Here is a 25,863-nt window from a genome sequence, read left to right as displayed (position 1 = left end):
ACACACACACAAAAAAGACCTAGTTATAGCAGTTTTGCAGATGGCCAGGGCAATGATTCATATAGCATAGTAAAGAAGAGATGTCTGCAAAAGAATTAAAAAATTGAAAAGGGAGGGTAACAGAATGAAACAAGTTGGAGTCAAACTTTGCATACAAAGAAGTGGTCATGCAACATGCAATACCTCCCAGACTACATCTCTTAAAAACTTTAGAGTTCTACCAGAAAGACTCGGGAGGGAAGAAAACATAACAATGATATTTGTTAACAATCAGCAAGCAAAATATTGTAAGAAAGTTATTTGGTGTAGGCCCCATCCATAGCTCATATCCTAAAGGGTTGTATTTCCTGCCTGAAGACGAAGGCAGGGGTGTAGCCAATCCCCTGGAAGGTATAGACAGGGACCATCCTGGTGGTGGTGGGGAGGAAGGAGGTGAAGGTTGGCGTCAGTATCTACGAATTCAGACATGTGTAAGTACCGATCTTTTATACTCCAAGTGTAAGATAATGATTGGTTAGATCTAAACTAATAGGTGACGTAACATTGAGTCTTCCTGGCAGAACTTACGCTGGAGCTTTCATTTCTGATATTAAAAGGGAAAAAAGTGAAACTTTTTAGAACTGAAATTTTAAAAGGTAAAGGTTATTTGAATACTCAAGTTGCGTAGTCACTAATGTTTTGTTGAGTAGACATTTGGATACCTCTAAATCAGGGTTGTCTAGTCCTGTTCCTGAAGGGCAACTATTTTGCACTATTTTGAGTTTTGCTTCATTTAACTACACTTGAAGCAACAAATTAAGGTGTTCGGATTACTAAAGACCAGGCAAGTGTGTTGGAACTAATCTCTGCAAGACATTTTCCCTCCAGGACCAGGACTGATGAATCATGTCACTTACATCAGTTGGTGTAAGACATTCTTCATTATGATTTATTTTAAACCATGTTTGCAATTTCGAATAAAGTTACTGACCAACTTACCAAAGTTACTTAGCCCATTTTTACTTACAATATCTGGGGTAGGTAATCCAGGCATCATAGCTTTCTGTCAGTCAAATTAAGAAAGTTCCACTGTGAAATTCTGTGAGGAACAGAGCGAGATTTATGTTGTTACTTGGTGAATATCTTAGAGAGATAGCAGTGTCCAAAACTAGTCTAAATGATTTGTCCATTAATCAGACTGACCTAGACTGCGTTTCTCAAAAGCATCTTGAGCTAAGTTGATTGTAGAGACCATTGGTGGCAATGGTTCTACGATCTACTTAGGCTTACGATGCTTTTGGGAAACATAGCCCTGGTTTAAGTTTTCAAAAATGTGTCTAAAAAATCATAAAGCAAATATGCTTTGCATTCTCAGCTTTCATAGTGTTCTCTTTCATATAAACTACTCTCAATGCAGAGCAACAGTTTGAAGAGAATTTTTCAGAGCAAGTTAGTTAAAGCTACATTGTTGACATAATAATTGGTAAATAATCTGATTCAATCATCAGTTAATTGCAACAGGAAAGAAATAATGCACATTAGGGATGTAGAATGTAATTTCAAGCTTGCAAGGCATTGGCCAAGAATTTGTGTCTGCATTTACATGCTTCCATAGAGCAGTGTTTCCAAACCTTGTCCCTGGGCGTCTCCCTTATCTGACCCATCCATTTCAGGTCTTGAAATCTCCACTAATGAGTTGTTTCATGTCTGTATGATTAGGAGGAGGTTAAAAATGGGTTCAGAACAGGGTTGGGAAACACTGGCATAGAGTAGAGTTTCTGGCCTTAGAAAATATACAGTTGCAAACATGTAAAGGTCAGTACACAAGTAGTTACACAGTGAGCAAGAGGTGTCGGTTCTAACATACGTGCTCTGGCTTTTATATTGTCTTACAGGAATACATACCACCTTTCACCAATAAGAGCTTTGGTGTATCAGCTCACTTTGTCTTCCTCACTGGCTTGTCCCCTTTGATTTGTCGTCTCTTCTAATGCAGCAGCCCCAAAACGTCCCAAAAAATAGTCAAAGAAAATGAACCAGTTATTTCATTGCTTGCTTTTGCCCCTCAGGCACTGTAGAATAATCTGACAAAGACAAATGATGCCAAGGCTCTTCCTCGGCCAATCAAGCATGGGGCTGAACAGTTCGTTGAGCTCCTAAATAGATGCCCCCCATTTCATCTGTTGTCCTAAGGGAGAGCAGGGTGTAATTCAAGGGCATTAACTTTACGGCTCTCCCTGCAGATCTGACACATTGGCTTGGACTGCCCCAACTAACACAGGGTGTGCTCACCTAACATTCTCAATCCATTCCTAGAGGCCTGTTTGGAAGTCTCATGATCATTTACTACTTAATAGGGACCAAGAATTCTTGAAACTGAAAGTGAAGTTCATAAGTCCCACATTTTCTTATAATCTTTTCATATAATTCAGTGAGATAAAGGTAAACAGATTGACTCGCTGCCTATGATGAATGGCTCAGGCGTAAGGCTTAAGCTCAAAATTCCCCTTGGTCTACTTAATTAATGAAGGCAATATGATTTTAATACACAACAGAAATAAAGAGAAATAAAGGTGGAATTAATAAACCGATTTGAGGATAAGAAGAGCATGCTTTTCCCAAACTTTTGGTTCTTTAGATATGACCAAAAATAATGACTTGCAGTTTGCTAAATCAAACGAAATACAAACTAATTTAGTAGGGATAAATGAGCTGTTCTAGACAGATACATTTGAGAGTTATTGGTTTGTCCTTTTGACTGATTCATTAAAAACGATCACAAATCACACTACTTTTGTTGCACTATATTGTTATTGTTGCGTTCAACAACAGAGTAGAAACCATAAATCAAGGAAAGGGAAATAGATGTTGAAAAGATACAGACAGAATTAAAAGGTCAGAGGAAGGAAGGAAAGAACAGATATTTGATGGAAAAGATAGGAAAATGCAGGTATGAATAAAAATAATGAGATAATGAGATTATCAGTATAACAAACAGGTCAATGTCCTTTGAAACCAGGTCTGTGGAGTACCATTATCTGTCTAGTCTATCAGATTTATTTTCCACTTTTCTTATAAGAGCAGTCTCCAACAAGCAAGCATATACCACTTTGCAGTGTTGTAATATGAAAATCTTTTAGCAATGTGAGAACCTTAATTTGCTTCTTCTGTCTGGTCCCATTAGGCAGCTTCCCAGAATCAGCTATAACGAACACACAGTACACACAGACCACACAAACACTTAGATCTCCACATTGTACCCTTCACATCCGATATGTTTACCATATGACCCATTCACCTTCACATCAATGACTTGCTCTCTTTGTTGAATGATAAACTTTCATATTTAATCAAGGCCAAAGAAAGCCTTTAATTAATAATGCATTTCAGTGGCTAGTGCATAATTTACCTGCTTAGAAGCACAATACAGATTACAGTATTTTAACATTAGCTAGCTAGTACTAACCCTTCAAAAAATGTATCAGTTGTGAAAACCGCCTCTTGTTTCTTATATTTTTTTACTTTTTATTTTGAGAAGTGTGAGACATTTTAAAAAATGCATGAACTTAGCATGCTGTGTGGCCTACTTCTTGTTACACAACAAAGATGGAGGAAATGGAGTCTGAAACAGAGTTCCCAACCATCTTGCTGTGACCTTCATAGGCAATGTGTTTCTGAAGGAGTCATTAAACTCTCATTCTGTTGGTAATCATTCTTGTTGCTTGAAAGAGAATATAAATATGACTTCAAATATTTCTTCTGTCAGTGCTACTGGAGCTCTAAGCTTTGCTTTTGAATGATATATAATCATTAAATCATAAAAAGTGATTTCAAAAATCACAATGATATTTTACAAATAGTTTATCACAAAATGAACACAAGGAGTGTGATATTTTTAATGTAAAAGGCAAAAGTGAAATGTGAAATCTTCAGGTTTCAGACAGAAACAGCTTTTCGTGTGATGGTTGCAGGACTCACAGTATGCAGCAAGATATTACATTTTTATTCATGATTACGAAAACAACCATTTTATCAATCATAATGCATGCTTGAAATGTGTGACTTAACCTTGAAGGATCTTTGCACTGGAAACAATATATCAAAGCCTGATTTTTGGTGACTCACATTTCAGCACATCCTCCATGCAGTGTTTACAAGGGTTAGCATTTGTGCCGCAGAGCCTGTGAACCTCCATGATGGTCATTAAGCTTTTTCCCCATGTGCAGTGACAGATTGAGCTTCTTTTATCTTAGCTTAGCTTTCAGCTCACTGATATGAATGTTTGCCCGCTAGTGGAATGACTCACTGTTACGGCTGGCTGTCAAATGTCTGCCGAACAATAATTAAATCATTTTAGTACTTGCACACGTACACTAGTCCGACATATCCATCACATCTTTGTTCTTTCATCACAAAGCCTAGCTGCATCAGAGCAGATTGGTGTATTAACACCTCCTCGACTTTTGTTTCTCCTCTTTTTTTCTTTTCTCTTCATACACACTGGCAGAGCGTTTGATTAAAAAGACTATTAGTATTTTTTTTTTTTTTTTTTTTTTTTTTTTTTTTAGCAAGGGTGCCATGCTGAGATGTGAAGCAGGGCTATTAATTGCTACGCCATTTACATGAACTGATGGTTCTTGCTCAAAGCATGTAAATGTGGCTGCAGTTGCAAGTCACAATTTTACGCAATACTAGGAGATAAATGAAAGTGAGTCAAGTGTATTATGAAAAAGAATCCATCCCTATGCCAATGTGTCATCAAGATTAAAAGAAAGTAAATGAACTGATCTTTACAAAACCTTCTAAAAAAACAAAAACAAAAAAAACAAAAAAACATTTCATCCAGTAAAGCACAATGTTTACTCTGCATCCCTTTTACCAGGAATTGTGACTGTTGCAGCTCAGGTTACAACTACCATGTCCAAGTTGATACATCCCCTGATAAGTGTTTGATCAATTTGGATTCAGAAAACAGTTATTACAATCATGACTTTGGTTCCCTGAATTGCAATATGTTATACAGGTATACAGGTAATACGGGTATTAATGTCATTTTATCTATTTCATTTCTTTGTTCTTTTGTGAAAAGGTATTTTGTTAGTATTATAAGTATTATATTAAAGGTACAATGTTTTACTGTATTTCAAATTAAATGTATGTTCATAAAGAAACATATAGATAATATAAATGAAATAAATGGGTACTTTGTACTTAGAGAATACACTTTCATCACTGTTTAAGTACTCTTTTAAAAAGTACATTATAATGTTATTTTTTAATTGTTTGAAGTACATTTTAAATCAAAAAGTTAGTTTATTTTAAATCATTAATAATTTTAAAAATTATTTGTCATGCTGGTAATACTTTAGTTCAGGGAATGTGTATTCACTATTAACTATGACTTTTCCCTCAATAAACTCCTAATTTACTGCTTATTAATAGTTAGTAAGGTAGTTGTTAAGTTTAGGTATTGGGTAGGATTAAGAATGTAGAATAAGGCCATGCAGAATAAGGCATTAATATGTGCTTAATAATTACTAATAAACAGCCAATATTCTAGTAATATGCATGCTAATAAGCAACTAGTTAAAAGACCCTAAAATAAAGTGTTACCATCATGCTTTTAAAAAAGTATACTTATTTTGATGTATTGACTAACATACTTGAACATATATAAAGTATTTTATCATAATCATAAACTGCATTGTGTTTGACTTTGAGAAAGAATTTTCCACCTTTACAGACCCAGGGACCAGGAGTGTGTTTTCTGGAGTGGACTATAGTCTTGACTCCAGTAGTAGCAATCAATAAAATCATCTCCTCAAGTTCATAAATATTTAATGAGGACAGGGTCAGGATTTAGAGTACATGATTGTGGCCATTATCATATTCGATATAGCTTTTTTTTTTTTTTTTTTTTTCTCGACAAGAAATAAAACCAGCATTCATATGTCTTGCACCAATCATTGACCAAATAGCAAGAGTTCCAAAATTTTCATCTTTTTAAATCTGTCATACTGGAACTAATATTTTCCATCACATATTTACCCTCTGATGTATGTGACTGGTCCTTATAAAGCTAATTCACTGGTTTGAGTCAATCAAACATCCTGTTCTTTTTTTTTTTTTTTTTTTTTTAAAGAAGACAATACAACAAAATAATCTGCCCTTTTTATTAAGTGTATTTAACTACTAACACTGAAATAAATAATTTGATACAATGCACCTATTGTGTACATATATGTTTTTAGATTTGACCCTTCCCTTACACCTTAACCCACCCTTAAACCTACCCATACCACCAAACCTGTCCCTAAACTTACATGTATCCCACCTCAATGGCAGCAAAAGTGTTTTGCAACATCATGAACACAATAAATACATCGTATATATTTATTTATTTAAGGACATAGTTAAAGACACCCAATATAAAATGGGACCAAAGAATCTAGTCACAGTTGAGCAAAAACCCTTTTAGGGTTTACCTTCTACCAGGAAACCCCCACCCGGATTCTTAGCCTTCCCAGGGCCCCTGTATTAAAAATAAATAAATAAAGAATATAAATCGTATTGGTATTGACTGCTAAAATATTGGAAAGACCTACACCCATTGTTTGATATTTAGTTACATGCTTGTCTTGATTTTCAAATTGTTGAAGCATTATCATCTCAGATAAACATCTCTTGTCATGTGTCTTCCCAACAAAATCTGTTGTCACCCAGATCAAGGATGTGTTTCGCCTCTGTAGGCGCCAGTGATAAAATCACATCTCCCTAGTTTTTTTTTTTTTTTGAGAAGGAAGTAAGTGAATCACATCAGTGTTTTTTTTTTTTCTTTCTGTACAATCACTCTCTTTATCATTGTCAGCAGTATGATGAACCCCTGGTGAGCGCGGTCCGTTTGTACAGCTCTGCGACTCTCCATTTGCATAGATATGCAAACCCTGGTTACATCTCGTTATGTTCGCTGTGATGCTATCAGACTCAGCTCACATAAATCCAGTCGCCACATGCTACTTATCTGGGCCATTGTTCCGTCTAACATATTCTGAAGCGTGTTAAGCTAGTGCTCCATATGCAAAAAGAAAAAATACATATGGCGCCATAGTGAAATGATCCATATCTCGTCCCTTAAAACAAGGGCAGAAGTTGTATGTTTGTGTTAAAATGTTATCCTTGGCATCTGTTTAGAGCTGTGCTTGAGTTTTCATTACATTAACACATTTTTTGAGTGTCTATTGTATCTTTATTGGACAGGAAAGAGCTCTTTGTGTTTTCATTTGTTGATAGCCTTTGTCAGTATCCTTTCTTGTCGTTGAAGCCATAAAAAACAAGGGACTGCTGAGAGCCTTTGCCTCTTTTATGTCTTCTTTCTGCCTCATTTATTTTCGCAAAGTGCTGAATTTACTTGATGTCTTTGTGTTTGTTTGCACCGAAGCTTTTAATGTAACCTTCTGATTTACTTTCTTGGCGGGAAACTATATCGGAAAGACATAAAGTAAACCTCTCCAGAGTAACCTGTTACACCTAATGTGAGGTTGTAAAAGAAGATGTACGTGAAAAATGGGCTAAAGGTGGCCTAATGGTAATGATGAGGGCTGCTTGCGCAAATGTAATATCTTAAGCAGGGGTGACCCTAGAATCAGAGATACTGGGATTGAAATTCTGCTTCATCACCACTGTGCCCTTGAGGGGTATAAACCTGGGCTCCTTCAGGGGAACCATCTCTGTAATTAGTGTCTCTAATTCCCACTTGTCTTTCTCTTCCCAGGAACCTCTCAAAACGTCACTCTCCGGGGCCGCTATCACTGCAGAGGGGGTCGCGAGATCAATGTGAGCCAGCTGTGTGACTTCAACCCTGACTGTCCACAAGGGGACGATGAGGGAGAACATTGCCGTGAGTATTAGTGCTGTCCATTTGGAGGACGAGACAGTAGACGGGGGCTCAAGAGGTCAACAACAGCTCTTTAATGAAGGCATTGTGTGTTTGCCCAATATATAACAGAAGTTGTGTTTATTGGACATTGCAGGATCTGTTCTGCTTCAGTAGCCATTATCATCCCAGACACATTCTTTCTCAAAATGAAAAAAAAGGGGAAAACTCTAACCTCTGACCCCTTATACTGCAACCCTAAACACACACACACAGACACAGACACACACATATATATATATATATATATATATATATATACATACATACTCTTGAAGGACCAGCACCACATCCTTGTACCACTGATGGAAGAATTTATCTTCTTGGGAGTTCATTTTTAACCCATATATATACAGGTATATATATATATATATATATATATATATATATATATATATATATAGATAGATAGATAGATAGATAGATAGATAGATAAATAAATATATATAGATATATATATATAGATATAGATGGACTAAAAATGACTATTAATTATTTTTCAGTTAACAGATTTTATTTTCCACCTGACCCAGTGAGCATTTCACTGTCCAATGGTCATGCCTTAACTGCAATTTCTAGTATTTTATTATCCTTCTCATGGACATTTAATAATTTTTGACTTTTCAATCTGAGTTAAATCTCTTTTTTTGGTGCATATTATCTGTAAAAGAAACCCTGCCTAATAATCATTCACACCTGAATATAAGGCGTTTATCATTTCCAGCCTTCATGAACAATTATATATCGCTTATAAATGATTAAATACAAAATTAATAGTAGTTACTAAGATGTGCCTGGAAAAAAAAATATGATCAGAAAATCAACTTGCCTAATAATTCTGCACGCACTTTTAAAAAAAAAATAAAAAATCGCGCACCCTTAATCGCGATTAATCGCACACTTATCGTGAAATTAATCATACACCATTTTTCTTGTTTAACACGTCCATTTTGCCATCATTGCCTACATCCAGCAAAGTAAACCATTAGATTGAAGTATGATTTTCACAAAACTGTATTTATCAGCTTTTTTCAATGTAAATTTAGATGTCTTTCCAAAAAGGAAACCAAATAACCAAATGATATGATTTCATATAATACATTTATGTACACCAAAGCAGCCATAAAAAAAAAAAAATTACAGGAAAAAAATTTTTTTACAAATTCACAGTGTATAGTAAAGAGCTTGTTTAAATTTTAGACAAGTCAAGTTGCGTTATTGAACAGGACCACATGGAGATGCCAAAAAAAAAAAACCTAAAACAACCACCTGTTACATGTAGCTGGTGTAGAAGGATGAGGCAGATACGGATTTCCACAATCATGAACAATACTTTAATATACACAGGCAGGGAGTACCCAACATACACTTTAACATAACATTATTACAACAGAGAACGGACCGGGAGTGCAGGGAGTGAGTGCCATATAAAGGGAGTGATGATGATAGAGTCCAGGTGCAGGTGATGAGTGATGATGAGGAGCTGACGAGGGAAGTGAGTGCAGGTGACGAAACAGAAGGATCATGGGAAATAGAGTCCAGGGGAACAAGGGATCTGTAACAGTACCTCCCCCTCCCGGTAGGCGCGTCCTCGCGCCGTAGATGGAACAACCGGGAGGGGGGTGGGCGCCCTGGAGACCTCAAGCCGGAGCAGGGGGAGGAGTAGACTGGAGTGGAGGTCTCAAGGGCAGGTCCAAGAACCATGGCGGGTCTGGAGCCGTGGGCAGCCATGGCGGGTCAGGTGCAGCGGGCTGCCATGGAGGGTCAGGTGCAGCGGAGGAGTGCAGTCCAGAGGGGAGGGCAGGCTGACGAGGGACCAAGGTGTGAGTGGAGGCAGGATGGAGACTGGTGAGACTGGTGGACTGATGGGTAACGGTGGAGCAGAGGGAGGTTGGAGCCAGGGTGAAGGTAATCGACCAGAGGGCCGAGGTGGAGATCTGGGTGAGGAGGCTTGAGGCGGAGGTGCAGTGCAGACACAAATGGGAGGAGGCGGGAGAGGGAGGCAGGGAGGGAAAACAGTCCTTGGGTTGGAGAATTCCATAACAAAGTTCATAATAGGAGCTGGCTCGGCGGCGGCTGGAGCGGCTGGCTCGGCGGCGGCTGGAGCTGAGGGCTCGGCGGCGGCGGCTGGAGCAGAGGGCTTGGCGGCGGCTGGAGCAGAGGGCTCGGACCAAAAGTCAATTAAACAAGCTGCATCACTGGGCGGCTTGTGTGAGGCTGGAAGAGGGGTCCAGTCCATCCCCTCATACATAATTAAAATGCCCGTAGGAACAGGAGAGGGTTCGGTTGCTGAGACTGGAGAGGGCTCAGCGGCAGGCTCGGAGAGGGCTGGAGATGCAGGCTCGGCGGCAGAGACTGGAGCTGACTTGGGCTTTCTCTTCCTCCGCCTCCTGGACCCAGCAGAGGAGTGAGGGTCCAGCGTATTACAGACAGGAAGTTCGCTGGAGGGGTATGCGGAGGAAGACGGTGGCTGACTGACTGGCCCGGCCAACCGTGTTTCTGGATGGACTAGAGACAAACACCCATCCTGAACCCAATCAACAAAGAATTTGGAGTCATTTAACCACAAAATGGAATTGATAGTTTCGCTTAAGGAGAAACGATAATCAGGTTCACCAAAACAGATAGTGTCGTCGTCTAGTCCATCCAGAAACAGGGAGATCAAACATGCTTCAGGCCAGTCAGACAAAAAAGCGAGCTCAACGAACTCCTCCACATACCTCTCCAGCGAACGACCAACCTGCAGGAGCCCGATGAGGCGATCGCCGGCTGACAGGAGAGTGAGAGGCGTTGGAGGAGCAGGAGCCAGGAAGCTGGGGAAAGTCTCCATCTTTCTTTTGTGGAAAATCCAACGTATATGGTCCGTTCTTCTGTTACGTGTAGCTGGTGTAAAAGGATGAGGCAAATACGGATTTCCACAATCATGAACAATACTTTAATATACACAGGCAGGGAGTACCCAACATACACTTTAACATAACATTATTACAACAGAGAACGGACCGGGAGTGCAGGGAGTGAGTGCCATATAAAGGGAGTGATGATGATAGAGTCCAGGTGCAGGTGATGAGTGATGATGAGGAGCTGACGAGGGAAGTGAGTGCAGGTGACGAAACAGAAGGATCATGGGAAATAGAGTCCAGGGGAACAAGGGATCTGTAACACCACCTTGACCTGCATATATACTAAAGTTCACAGCAACATACACCGGACAAATCCAAACATTATCTTGAATGTGTGTGAAAACAACGTGAATGTACTAAAATGTGCCTGTGCATAAATACAGTGTGCCTACATGATTTGTTTGCGCATCAATATAACGGACTCACGCGTACTTCTGTACATTACCGCAATCGTTTTTACTTTGATTGCAATCCTCATCCATCAAAACCTTCATAGCATGAAGCTGGTTTGCTTTATCCAGCCGAGAATCATAGTTTTCATTTCATCTGGCCATCCAGCGGTGGGATGTTTCGACATTCTGTTCAGGCAGGAACAGCGCGATGCGGGAGGGCTCGCGCTCTTCAGATACAATGACAGAATATGACAGAGAGTTTGTGTTTTAAAGCGAAACAGACACTGGAATGAATAATTCTCTCTGCCATCTCTGATATAATCAGCATGGACTTTTAAGATCATTTAACTTTGTGACATAAATTACATTATGACGCAATTTCACATGCTTCCGTAATTTCAAATTATTTATTATGTATAAATAATTTTGTAAAATTATTTATTTAATTAGTAGATGTATAACCTATAAGATGCAAGTGACCCAGATGTCAGGCGTTGGCCTAATAACAGTAGCAGAGTGAAACTGATACTCACAATATATGTAAATTAGTGGGATGAGGTAAACCTATGTGCTTGTGCTTGCTGCTTTAGTGCACATTTCCATTGTTTTCACTGAATTGGGAGTTTTGACAATATATTTTAGTCACAACATCAGTGCAGCAATGTACTTTTAAACACTTTACCACTGAGCAATTTCAATTCATATGACACATCTCCCACATTTAGCCCATTTTCCTCTTTGTAATTTTCTCAATTGCTCTGTCGGATGAGATGGCTCTAGCTTTTCCCATCACTCCCTGCTGCTTCATTTCTGCATTGAAACTCCTTTTACCTCAAAGATCAGCTGCTCACACTGACCTGATCCTGTCTAGTATGATGCAATCATTAATGATCCCTCCCCTCCGCCTCGTAAGCACAACACAGATATTGCCAGCAGCTTTCTTTACAAAACGGAAAGCTGCAATCTCATCCTGTGTCATTTGAATCGTACAGAGCACTCCCTCTTTCTTCTCCCTGTTATTGCTCTTCATGCTAATCCTCATGAGTGTGGTCATGCTGGTCGATGTGTTTACTCTCTTCTGGTTAATGGCAGAGAGTTCAGAGCTGTACCATCTCCCCTCAGAGGATGATTAGCTGATCCTGCCTCACACCTCTCAGATCAATACAGTGCAGCAGCTGTAATCAAATTTCTGTGGGTCCACCTGCAGTGCTTCTGGACAAAAAAGAAAGCCAAAACATACACGCACACATACACACACACATTTTGAGATTTAACAAGATTCTGAGTGTTGTTTATTGTTAGAACAAAGCTAAATGTCACTGATTATGTTCGATATGCCACCACATATATTAATATTGATTAGAAACCTGCTAATAAGTCTCTTTTGAAACCCATGCAGCACATTTAATTTGCACAACAATCATTTTTATTGTGTCTTTAATAAACTTTCTTGTTAAGATAGATGAAAGTGCTTTCTGAAGACCAGATGAAGAGATCTGCACAGGACACACTTTACTAACATCAGGCTGACATCTCAAACTAAAATCAAAATAATTACATATATATATATATATATATATATATATATAGAGAGAGAGAGAGAGAGAGAGAGAGAGAGAGAGAGACCGATCAAGCATAACATTATGACCAACTTTCTAATATTGTGTTGGTCCCCCTTTTGCTGCCAAAACTGCCCTGACCCGTCAAGGGGATGGAGTCCATTAGACCCCTGAAGGTGTGCTGTAGTATCTGGCACCGAGATGAGGTGAGGTGATTGTGAGGTGGGGCCTCCATGGATCGGACTTGTTTGTTCAGCACATCCCACAGATGCTGGATTGGATTGAGATCTGTGGATTTTTGGAGGCCAAGTACACCTCAAATTTGTTGTTGTGCTCCTCAAACCATTCCTGAACAATTTTTGCTTTGTAGCAGGGTGGATTATCCTGCTGAAAGAGGCCACAGCCAACAGGGAATACTGTTTCCATGAAAGGTTGTACATGGTCTCCAACAATGCTTAGGTAGGTGGTGCGTGTCAAAGTAACATCCACATGGATGGCAGGACCCAAGGTTTCCCAGCAGAACATTGCCCAAAGCATCACACTGCCTCCGCCGGCTTGCCTTCTTCCCATAGTGCATCCTGGTGCCATGTGTTCCCCAGGTAAGTGACGCACACGCACCTGGCCATCCGAGTGATGTAAAAGAAAACGTGATTCATCAGACCAGGCCACCTTCTTCCATTGCTTCGTGGTCCAGTTCTGATGCTCACATGCCCACTGTTGGTGCTTTTAGCGGTGGACAGGGGTCAGCATGGGCACCCTGACTGGTCTGCAGCTATGCAGCCCAATACGCAGCAAATTGCACTGTGTATTCTGACACCTTTCTATCAGAACCAGCCTTAACTTCTTGAGCAATTTCTAGAAGATCGGACCACAGAGGCCAGTCTTCGCTCCCCACGTGCATCAATGAGCTTTGGCCACCCATGACCCTGTCGTTGGTTCACCACTATTCCTTCCTTGGACCACTTTTGATAGATACTGACCACTGCAGACCAGGAACACCCCACAAGAGCTGCAGTTTTGGAGATGCTCTGACCCAGTGGTCTAGCCATCGCAATTTGACCCTTGTCAAACTCGCTCAAATCCTTACGCTTGCCCATTTTTCTTGCTTTTAACACATCAACTTTGAGGACAAATGTTCACTTGCTGCCTATTATATCCCACCCGCTAACAGGTGCCGTGATGAAGAGATAATCAGTGTTATTCACTTCACCTGTCAGTGGTCATAATGTTATGCCTGATCGGTGTATATATATCGTGGCCATGAATTAACAATTTGTTCCCAAGACTTGCTAATATGGCAGCACATTTTACCAATTCATTCCCTCAATTTACAAAATCATGGCCATGTTGTACTAATTTGTTTCTTTGTTTTCATTAAATAAAAAAAGTGAACAAATTAGGACAATGTGACCATGATTTACTAAAACAATGGAATTCTTTATTTGTTTGTTTGTTTATTTGCCTGCATGTCATTTGTGCATTTCCCCTATACATTTAAGTACTGTAATGTGCATGCTGTGTATGTATGTATTTGTTTATTTATTGATTGAATGATTGATTGATTGATTGATTGATTGATTGATTGATTGATTGATTGATTGAAATACAACACCTTGTTTATTTATTCATCAATCAATCAAATTGAAGACCAAAAGATTTAAGAATCAATCTTAAAAATCTTTCAGGGCTTAAAGTTTTCCGGCACCGTGCCGGATCTCCGGCGTGCGGCATTTGGCTGCGGAAAAAAATATAGTCCTACATTTGTCTTGACTTCCTATTGTGCTTCATTTCATTCACACAGTTTGTACTCATTAATTGATCATATTGTACAATGTTTTAAACATTTAAACAGACATCGAATAGTAGAAAGTATGTATGATGTAGTGTTTTAGTTGATAGCAGCCTACTTTTGACAAAGCTGATTTCTGAGAGACGCAAGAGAAACGCGGCTATTTGATTTACAAACGTGCTGCTCATTTCATAGTTTTCACCCATTTGTGTTTCATATCGTCTAACGTCTCGCAAGGTTTAAAACGTTTAAATACATATCAAAAATAGTAGAAAATGTTTATGATGCAGTATTTTATTGATGTATTAGACTAATTTTGTCAAAGCTCTGATTTCTGAGCGCGGCTATGTGATTTGCGCCGTGCTCAGTTAACACTCATTCACTTCACAAACACACTAGACTATTGCGTAATTTTAGAGATTTGTGTAATTTTGGGCTATCCCTTGGCTCACCTGTTATTAATCAAACATGAGGAGTGAATGAGGAGAGACTATTTTCCCATACACTGGAGTGAGACCATGGATGTCTCTCGAGCTGTCGCAATCTTTCTTAACGCTCTGTGGAGCGACAGATCGCGGTCCGCTTCAGTTCACGCAGAGAGCACATGAACCGACCTCATAGCCTATACCTGTCAACACTCCCGTTTTTGCCGGGAGTCTCCCGTATTTCACTCCCATCTCCCTCCCCCCTCTCGTTTTGCTATTTCTCCCAAGAAACTCCCGTAATTTGTATGGCTCAAACCTCGTTATAAGAATAATCAAATAATTATATTATTCCAAGGTTGTTCAGTTGCCAAATTTTATATGATACACATTCTACTCGACTACAATCGGCACATCACACAAATTCAAACCCATTTGTGACCTCAAACTGCAACCCCGTTGCACTGTTGATATCTGCGCAGTCGACACAAGAAGTTGAATCAAGGCAAGCATCACAGTAAACCTCACAAGATTCGAAAATAGGCTACTTAAACTGGAGTGAGATCATAGACATCACGTCTCTGTCGCGATCTTTCCTGGCGTTCTGTGGCGCGTGACAGCGGCATCAGTTCAAGCAGAGTGCACGAACCGATCATCTCTTCCACTTTATTGTTACAACTTGAAATAAACATGAATGAACCTCTGAAGGCATGTTGAAAGATACAGTACAACTTAAAAAAATCCATACCATGTCTCATGTAATCGCTCAATGAGTTTCAACCGCGGAAATAAAAATGTCACATTTACCTCAGAAAAGCCATTCACTGTGTCCAAAAACTCATTAGTCAGCTAAAAAAATGAACTTATAGAGGAGTAATTTGCTAAATATATGCACTACAGGCTATATCCCTTAGTTGTACTTAACATATGCTTCAATATTGAATGTATGTTTGAATCAATACGTTTTATGACAGCAACCATTTAAATGTTTAATGAAGGAAATTTTAAATGTTTATGAAAGAAAATCATTTTCAAATAATGTTTTTATATTTAGCTTACAAATTGATTCATTTTAACCTTTTAATAATATAATGATGTACCAACTGTCGCTCCTGTTTTCAGCATTAGTTGAGAGAGATTTTTTTTTCTTTGAGGAATTTGCCATGTACTTTATAGGCCCCAAATTAATCAATATTGAATCAAAGGTGAATCAAATTGCAAGCTCCTGAATCGAAATCAAATCCAATTGTGAAATTTGTGTCAATGCCCAGCCCTAGTGTCTTTATTTATTTATTTATTTATTTATTTATTTATTTATTTATTTATTTGAATCAAATGTTCAGGCTCAGGATTTTTTTTTTAACCCCTGATCTTTTGATTTTGGGTTTAAACATTTATGAGAGCATAAATATTGGCCTGAATTAATATTGCCTGAATTAAAATAAAATATTGATATAGAAGCACAAGGTCTTAAAATAAATAAATAATTAAGGCGGTTCCGACAAGGTTGTTTCAAGAAGAACAAAAAAAAAGTTTATTCGTCTGTCAGTTTATACATTATTTATTTTTCTATTAAAACTAGGAATATATATAGGAACTAGGAATATATATATATATATTATATATTATTCTTTATTTCTTTATTAACAAGGCTTTTCTCATAATCACCCTGTTCCCATGAATGCATCCACTGCTTGAACGAATATAATTTCAAATGCCTAACTCTGGATTGTAAGAACACCTCGAGCAAAGCTAGTAAGTTACTTGCCAGCAGGCAATTTATCCTCTGTAATGCTGTGGATCGCTGGAGGGCAATCATGTTTCTTCCCCCCCATGTTTCTTAATGAAGGTCAGACCTATCCCTGCAGCCCTTCACTGGGTTGAATGAATTGTCTGCTGATGGAATGGGTTCTAATATGGCCTTCCTACACACTTTCTTCCCTGCCTTTCTGTTCCTTTACCTCAAAACCATATCCTCATCTGCTCTCAGAAACGCTCTCCACTGCCCTCTTATGCCTCTTCAGACATTTAAAAATGGTCAAAGATTGTTTCTTATCAAAGCTTCAAAGCTCTTGAGCTAAGGGATAAGATTGTTAGCCCACATTTCTCTTTTTCTTTTCTTCCCTAGTTCTTTTTCTTGGTCTCTCAGTATTCTCAAAATGTCTCATTGTCTTCTCTCACTCAACCAGGTCAGTTCCTCAATGGCAGCTATTGCTCATTCGGGAGAGAAGATTGCAGCTGGCAGCTGGTTCCAGGAAGGGGTCCGCAGTGGAGGGCCCATCCATCCATTCCCCAAGGCCTCAGAGGCAGCTGTCCATCACCAGGTGCTCTACCTAAACATCTTAAGTTGAAGTGTAAACAACAAAAAGGCTGTTGCAAACACAAGGTTGACTACTAACATTGAAAAATGAAAAAGAAAGCAATATAATTTAAGCAGACATGGTTAATAAATAATCTTTATTAAAGTTTGACAACAAGCTTTTGACTGGTTATAGTCTGTTTTTCATCTTTCATCAATCCATTTGGGGGAAGGGGGTATATTGTGTAAGTTTGTTTCATGTCTTGCATCACTCTGTATGGCAGGGGCCTTGTTGGCTATCGACAGTCAGCCCAAAGGTCAGCGAGGATCAGCCCAGGTGCGAAGCCCGCTTTTCTTCTACCCCCTGCGGAATGCCCCATGCATGGTAAGAAGACTATTGCCAGTTTTTTGCAATGTGTCTCTGGATCTCTGAGCAAATGGAGTTCTGAACAGTTTCCATCAATTCTTACTTGCAAATGCATCCTACCCTATGTATGCAGCGATCAATGCTAGACCTATAGAAATGCTCTGAATACTGATTCGGGTTTTATAGCAGTTAGGATAACCCATCAGGAGGTAATGGCTACAGATAAAGGCCCGGGTATACTTCGTTTTCCGCGTTCCGCTCCGTCTCACGCACAGTTGAGAGCACGAGCCTTTGGCCGTGAGTGCGGAAAGATGTTATCGCTGCATGTGCACTATCTAGTGGACTTTGTTTTGTTATACGCACACTGTCTGCGCAGACACAAAAATTGGGCAGTGTGTGTGGACGTCCACAGTCCCTCCTGATGACGCAAATTTCTCGCTCGGACAGCGAGTATACTTTCGGTTTAAGTGAAAAGAGAGAGTACAGTATGTTATGAAAATAATATACTATTCATGCTGTTTCTTCATATGCAGTAGTGTATGTACTGTAGGTTAAGTGGGACATGAAGTAAAAAAAAAAAAAAAAACAAGATTGGAGGAAAAATTATATTTCAGTGCTTTTGCTTTAAAGGTTCAGTGTGTACATTTTAGTGGCATCTAGCGGTGAGGTTGCGAATTGCAACCAATGGTTCAGGCCACCGCTCACTCCTCCTTTTCGAAGCAGGTAGAGAAGCTATGGTGGCTGACACAGGACAAGCATGTCATCGCCTGAGACAGAGTAAAAGAGAGAGTCAAGCAAAAGTGCTCTGTAGAATAGTTTGTCCATTTAGGGCTACTGTAGAAACATGACTTCCATGTAAGGGGACCCGTGGCGTAAGTAGATAGAAATGGCTCATTCTAAGGTGATAAAAACATAATTGTTCATTATGTAAGTTCTTTATACACCACTGAAAACATAACCATGTATATTATATTGCATTTCTGTCAATAGATCCTCCTAAATATTACACACTGGACCTTTAAACCTGGATTTTTCAACCCCCCCAAGGACCCTCGCATACAATATGATGATATCCTTGTATTTTGTTATCCTGATATCCTGTTTCTAAAATATAAATACAGCTATACAGTATATTGAAATGTATACTACGTGAGAAAAATATTAAAGGGATAGTTCACCTTAAATTGAAAATTAAGTCATCATTTACTCACCCTGGTGTTGTTCTAATGTCGTATGCCCTTCTTTCTTTTTTTGGATCGCAAAAGGAGAATTAAAAAAAAAAAATGTTCCCGTTTTTAAAAAGACTCAAAAGTATCACAGAGTGATCCCATGTGACATGTGTTGTGTATATTCAAAATGTTCTGGGGGTATTCGATAAGGTTTGTTGAAAAACAAATCTAAATTTAATGTATCATTTAAGGGAAATCCTGGTCTTGTCTTGGTCTCAGCACACACTAATCTTGGTCTTGGTCTTGACTTGGTCTCAGTTTAGGTAGTCTTTACTACAACACTAGTAATAGCTTAATTTATTATCATTATTATTTTCTCAAATAATTCTATTTCACATTAATGTCCTACATTGTATTCTTTTTGCCAGTTTGTTTTATTGTTAGCTTGAGGAACCATAATAAAATGTTTTGAATTTGTAAGGCTATATGTGACATTTTTAGGTTGCACAATAGCTTTAATGAGTTGCTTTTGTAATCGCTACCGACAGAATGTAGCCCAGTGTCAGGAGGTTATTGTTGTACCCACATTTCAATGTCATTTGAATGTAATTACATGGAAATTTGGCAACCAAATGTGAAATGTTAATGTCCGTTTTGAAGAATAGAAAAATGTCGGGCTCTCGCTTAGGTGGAAAGCTTTTCAAAGACTGTCTCCGTATTAGATTCAGAATTCATAGACCTTGACCCCATCAGTCTGTGGCTCACACACGAGCCTGCTGGGAAAGGTGAATTACACAACTGCAAAAGACTTCCTGAAGAAAAAACATTCAAACAGTGAGTTTCAGAGGGAACAGAGGAATGCAGACTGACAGAGATGGAAAAGAGAGAGAAACAGCAGGATAAAAAATTGAAAGTTAGAAAAAGAGAGAAAATATCAGGGAGATTATGGAGTGTAGATAAATAGGAGAACAGGTGGAGAGGTAGGTGTTGGTTTGGGCTTTATGAGAAGTCTGACTGACAGCTTTAGATAGATGTGAGGTGAGGGCTTATTCTTGTATGAACGGTGCCCAGAGCGGTGTGGAGGCACAGCAGGCCATGACAGCATATTGGACTAGATCCAGACACGAACCAAGACTATAGATTACGACTGTGATCTCTCCCCCTAGCCACTGTTCTCAGTCTGTCTTCTGTAATAGGAGAAGACTTGCTTCTTTCAACAGCTGGCGTTTTCACAGCCTACTGTAAGTCGCCTGACATAAAGGTACCTCATAATGGATGAACCTCAGAGCAGATGTGATATAAGCATTACAATCTGCACTAGGTCACATGTAGTTTCACAGAACCAGACTTTTGACATCAGCATAGTCTGGTCCATTTTGCAGTCTAATCTGGCCAAAAACCGCCCACTCAGCCCGTCTGACTGACATGGAAAAGCAACCCACCAAAAAAATCTAAAATCCACAATAGTATAGTTATAATTAGTAGACTGACATGGGGTAAAAAAAAATCACAAAATCAAAAACACAATGGTGCAGTAGACTGTTAACAACATGAAATATGTTTGTGTAAAATGTATGATCGCAATTGATGTTCATCCAGAAAACTAAGTGCTCATTATTTAAAGGAATATGCTGGGTTCAATAGAAGTCAAGCTGAATGAAAAGCATTTGTGGCATGATACTGACCACAAAAAAAGCTATTACAATGGAAGTAAAGTGGTGCCAATTTTGGGGGGGATTCAAAAGCAGAAATTTAAAGCTTGTGTTTATAAAACCCATTACATTAATTATTCTGTGTATCAATAAAATGTGTATTTTTTGAGCTAGCTTTTTTAGTTAGGTGTCATGTAAATTGTAAATTTGGATCAAATTTACAATTTAAATAACACAAAAAATAAGTAAAAAATATATTTCTTATTGCTGTACTTTTGAAACCAGTGAGTTCCTTATAGCAGTCATTTGAATGTCTAAAGTGGACCATCGAAATAAAGTGTTTCCAAATCTGATTTTGTGATCTTTTCTACAGGTCAAGTTCTGGGTGTGTGGATCCTCAAATGGAATGCTATCACTCTGGATTATAGAGAATAGCACAGGGCCTGAGGGTCAACGGAGTCTCTGGAACTCAACAAGCGAAGCTAATATGGGGAAAGGGTGGAAACTCATTACCCTACCACTCTTCGGTTTGGTGGATCTGTAAGTCTAGTTACAACCATCAAATTTATGCTGAAAGTCATCCATGGTCTGAGTGTGCACTTCATTTGTAAGTTAACAATGGCATAATCAGGTAAACAATGGCAGGAATACATCTACTTAATTTGCATTAATTCTTACGGATACATATGAAAAAGTTTTCACTCACCATTGAGCAAGCTGTAGTCATTTAACTTTGGTTTTGCACAAACCCACACATTTACTCGGAAATCCTAATGAATCCCTCTGGTGCCACATCCCTGCCTATGGGCCCGGCACAGCACTGCACATCCCGTGCTCACCATATCAGTCTTCCCAGTAGAAGAAAAAAACCTGACAGAGGGAAAAAAAATCAATGAAGAGGTTCACCATTCATCCACACTTTCACTCCAATTAGCTACTGCTTTTGACTTGTAAGAGTAAGGAGGGCCAATGAAAATAGAAGGGTGTTACAGCTCTACATGTTTGATTGGAATCTCATCTAATGCTCCCAAAACCCAACTCAATTCCCCACACCCCAACCTCCACTCTTGTTATCCAGAGTCTCACTAATTCCAGTCCACAGAGGGCGATTAAAATTTCATTCCTGGCCTCCTTACCCCTTTCTTGTTGTAGTTCCATTTTTTAAGATTTATTCAGCACTTCACAGCATAGCTGCAAAGCTTCATGCCCCATGACCCAGAGAGCCAATTCTTACACATTTATTGCCATGGGAGATATTAGGGCAGGGGGTAGCACTCCTCTCAGGGATTTATTCAAAATACTGTAGCATGGGGAATGTGATGGGCTCTTCTGTAGTCATATATATATACACATTTCTGGTAGTTTGGAAATACACCTTAGCTAAATACTTACACCTTATTATTTTTGTAATTTGATATATTTTTAGGGAATAGTTGACTTAAAAAGTAAAGCCCTGCATTCCAAACCTTTTTCCTCATTGGAACACAAAAGTAGATGTTTAAAAGAATGATCATACTGCTTTATTCCATACATATGAGAACCAAATGGGATTTGACATTAAACCTGCAGTGAAATAAACCAGCACAAATAAGATTTTCAGTGAAAAATAACAAATTCCAGTCTTCACATAAAAACTATTGTATGGCTTCGGAAGACTATGGATATAGTCACACAAGTCATAGTGACTCATTTAATTGTGCTCTTTTTGGAGCATGAAAGCCTCAGTACCCATTCATTATTTGAAGTATGGAAAAGAGCAGCCTGGATGTTCTGCTAAACATCTTATTTTTTTTGTTGGACTGACAAAAATAATATGGTTTGGAATGACATCATGTGCATGTTTCACAGACATTCCATTTCCAGTGTTTATTGTTCCAACGTGACCGTAGTTAATAGCTATCCTATTTCCTGCTTTGTTACCAACATGTTTTGTTTCCATTTTATGTCTCGTCTTATAATATATTTTCACTCTCTTTAATTTATCTTATTTCTTTTCTGTCACTCTTTAGGTTCTACCTACAGTTCAGTGCTGATATTTCATCTAGTGCAGGGATTGCATTTGCTGTGGACAACTTCACTCTGAGCATGGAGTGCTTCCTTGAAAGTGAGTATTGCAGCTTCATTATTTTCATTTTCTGCCATTTTCTGTTCTGAAATGAGAGAAGTAGCCATTTTAAAAATAAATAATTTATATAACCATTAACCGTCCACTAATAGGTTTTTTAGTGGCCGGTACCACCCCCTCCATTCAAGCTCAAATGCAGTTTTCAGATAACTGACTTCGCCTAAAGAGAATGCTATGAAACTGCTCTTAATTAGCATTAGTAATTTTTTTTGATTACAGTGCTTTGGGTACCTGAAATTGATCCTCTGTGGGCATATCATGAGTATTTATTGACTGGTTGACTTTCTCTAGTTGACATCAACTTTTTTTGTTCAGAATGAGGGTGCTAGAGCTGGTGAATTGACAGAATTGATTCGGTGTGAGCTGTTAGCTCTTTTAAATTTAAATGTAAATTGTTGCTTTCATTCTTGCCATTATAACTTGAAAATATTTGCAGGTGTTTGTACAGCTATCTGGAGATTATCTGAATGAACTGATGTCCAAAAATCATGGTACTACTTTGTCAAAAAATGGTATAAATGGTCTCAAAAATGGACTGAAATGGTCCATTTAAATTTCTCTTGAATTTAAAATCATCACACTGTGAGGATCAAAGTGGCAGCCATCAAGAGAGAATTTTCTTGCACATATTATGTATACATACATAATTAACAGCAGTTAAGCTGTCTGCTTTGCTGTTTTATTACTGGTCTTAATGCAAGGAAACATACTGAAAGATAAAACAATCTGGAATTATAAATGAATACGTTGTAACGAATCGTACAGGTATTTAATCAATTTATGGGTGAAATATATGAATATAATAAATCACAAAGCCTTATGATTAACTATGATACATATATCGACCCAAGAGGGAATTATGCACATATATGTGAATCAATTACAAAGAATTATAATCAATTACGTATATGATCAGTTCAAGCTTAATAGTTGTTTAGAGAAACTATCCAAGTTTGTCCAGCAAACTGTTACTTTTTCACAGACTATTATAAAAGGAATGCTATTCTCTGGCCACGAAAATAAACTCCTATTATAGCATCAAAGCGTAAAGCAATGGTGTCGGATCAAAACGAAGAAGTGACCCGTTTTTTTCTGAATGAGCAGCAGAACAATCGAGCATGAATATAATGTGTTTGCGTGCTGAGTTTCGGTTCAGTGCTGGTGCAGTTCGTTGGCTTCTTTCGTTTCCACGGGAAGGTTTGAACTGAGGACTTGAAAGTTTGTTTCGCCGGAGATGGTGGTCCCGAAAGAAGATGTGCACGTGATGGAAGCGCGTCACCTGAGACGTCCGGGGGACGTGCACGAGATGGTGATGGACAATTCAGAGGCAATCGAGAGACAAAGGAAAAGTTGCGTGTTGTTGTCTTTTATGGAAAACTAAGCCAACACGCCTCCTTGGGTGAAACAGCCAATAGATGCGTCCTGGCGGGAAAAACTTTTCTTTGTCTTGTCTTGTGGCTTGATTTGCATAATTTATGGAGCCTCGGATCGGGGTGTATTTTCTCCAAAGTATCATTAAAAATAGAACAATGCATTTTACAGTAATGTTACATACATTGTTGAATGAGGCATAGAGAGAGCTTTAAAAAGAACCTAAATTTGTCAGGTAAGAAAAGCATATAAAAGAAGTTAGAGTTTACAGGCAACTTTATCATTAAAAAGCCACTAGCACAACTACAATCCTAGCTAAGCTTATACAGTATACCTATAAGCAATTTGAAATACAACGGCGGTTACATTTAGGCATAGTTATATTTTGCACCTACAGTCGTCAGTACATGTTTGTGTGTGTGCGTGTTTGTGTGTCTGTGTGTGTGTGGTTTGTGTGTTGGAATTTGGCTGGAATGTCTGGGCCCACGTGGTCCTTATCGCACAAAGGGGGTGATCCTTTTGAAGTCTCCAGAGCTCGTGACAGAGGTCCTCTGGACTCTTTCTGACAGAGTAGCAAAAGTGTCAAAGTGCCCGTCTCTCTGGCGCAGATACGTGATTTACATGCACAGTTTAGCAGGCTAAAAGCATTCTGAAAATTCCAAAGTTTATTGACTAGTCTGATACTTGTACATACAGTGGGTACGGAAAGTTTTCAGACCCCCTCAAATTTGTCTTGCTAAAATCATTTAATTTCATTTTTTTCCTCATTAATGTACACACAGCAGCCCATATTGACAGAAAAACACAGAATTGTTGACATTTTTGCAGATTTATTAAAAAAGAAAAACTGAAATATCACATGGTCCTAAGTATTCAGACCCTTTGCTGTGACACTCATATATTTAACTCAGGTGCTGTCCATTTCTTCTGATCATCCTTGAGATGGTTCTACACCTTCATTTGAGTCCAGCTGTGTTTGATTATACTGATTGGACTTAATTAGGAAAGCCACACACCTGTCTATATAAGACCTTACAGCTCACAGTGCATGTCAGAGCAAATGAGAATCATGAGGTCAAATGAACTGCCTGAAGATCTCAGAGACAGAATTGTGGCAAGGCACAGATCTGGCCAAGGTTACAAAAACATTTCTGCTGCACTTAAGGTTCCTAAGAGCACAGTGGCCTCCATAGTCCTTAAATGGAAGACGTTTGGGACGACCAGAACCCTTCCTAGAGCTGGCCGTCCGGCCAAACTGAGCTATCGGGGGAGAAGAGCCTTGGTGAGAGAGGTAAAGAAGAACCCAAAGATCACTGTGGCTGAGCTCCAGAGATGCAGTCAGGAGATGGGAGAAAGTTGTAGAAAGTCAACCATCACTGCAGCCCTCCACCAGTCTGGGCTTTATGGCAGAGTGGCCCGACGGAAGCCTCTCCTCAGTGCAAGACACATGAAAGCCCGCATGGAGTTTGAGTTTAAGATGGTGAGAAATAAGATTCTCTGGTCTGATGAGACCAAGATAGAAATTTTTGGCCTTAATTCTAAGCGGTATGTGTGGAGAAAACCAGGCACTGCTCATCACCTCTCCAATACAGTCCCAACAGTGAAGCATGGTGGTGGCAGCATCATGCTGTGGGGGCGATTTTCAGCTGCAGGGACAGGACGACTGGTTGCAATCGAGGGAAAGATGAATGCGGCCAAGTACAGGGATATCCTGGGCGAAAACCTTCTCCAGAGTGCTCAGGACTTCAGACTGGGCCGAAGGTTTACCTTCCAACAAGACAATGACCCTAAGCACACAGCTAAAATAACGAAGGAGTGGCTTCACAACAACTCTGTGACTGTTCTTGAATGGCCCAGCCAGAGCCCTGACTTAAACCCAATTGAACCATTAAAAATGGCTGTC

General features: G+C 39.0%; 1 protein-coding gene across 3 annotated transcripts in view; it reads left to right on the top strand.

Moving 5' to 3' along the window:
- The window catches only part of alk (ALK receptor tyrosine kinase), a 496,326-nt gene that overhangs the window by 411,221 nt on the left and 59,242 nt on the right, over positions 1–25,863 (top strand). For all 3 annotated transcript variants that reach the window (XM_048191592.1, XM_048191594.1, XM_048191593.1), the window contains exons 6-10: positions 7,751–7,876; positions 17,167–17,301; positions 17,561–17,661; positions 20,838–21,004; positions 22,474–22,568. In XM_048191592.1, coding sequence (XP_048047549.1) covers positions 7,751–7,876; positions 17,167–17,301; positions 17,561–17,661; positions 20,838–21,004; positions 22,474–22,568 — 624 coding nt within the window. The remainder of the gene's footprint in view (positions 1–7,750; positions 7,877–17,166; positions 17,302–17,560; positions 17,662–20,837; positions 21,005–22,473; positions 22,569–25,863) is intronic.

This window comes from Megalobrama amblycephala, linkage group LG5, assembly GCF_018812025.1.
Source record: "Megalobrama amblycephala isolate DHTTF-2021 linkage group LG5, ASM1881202v1, whole genome shotgun sequence".
Lineage (NCBI taxonomy): Eukaryota > Metazoa > Chordata > Actinopteri > Cypriniformes > Xenocyprididae > Megalobrama > Megalobrama amblycephala.
This window is presented reverse-complemented; position numbering and strand designations above follow the sequence as displayed.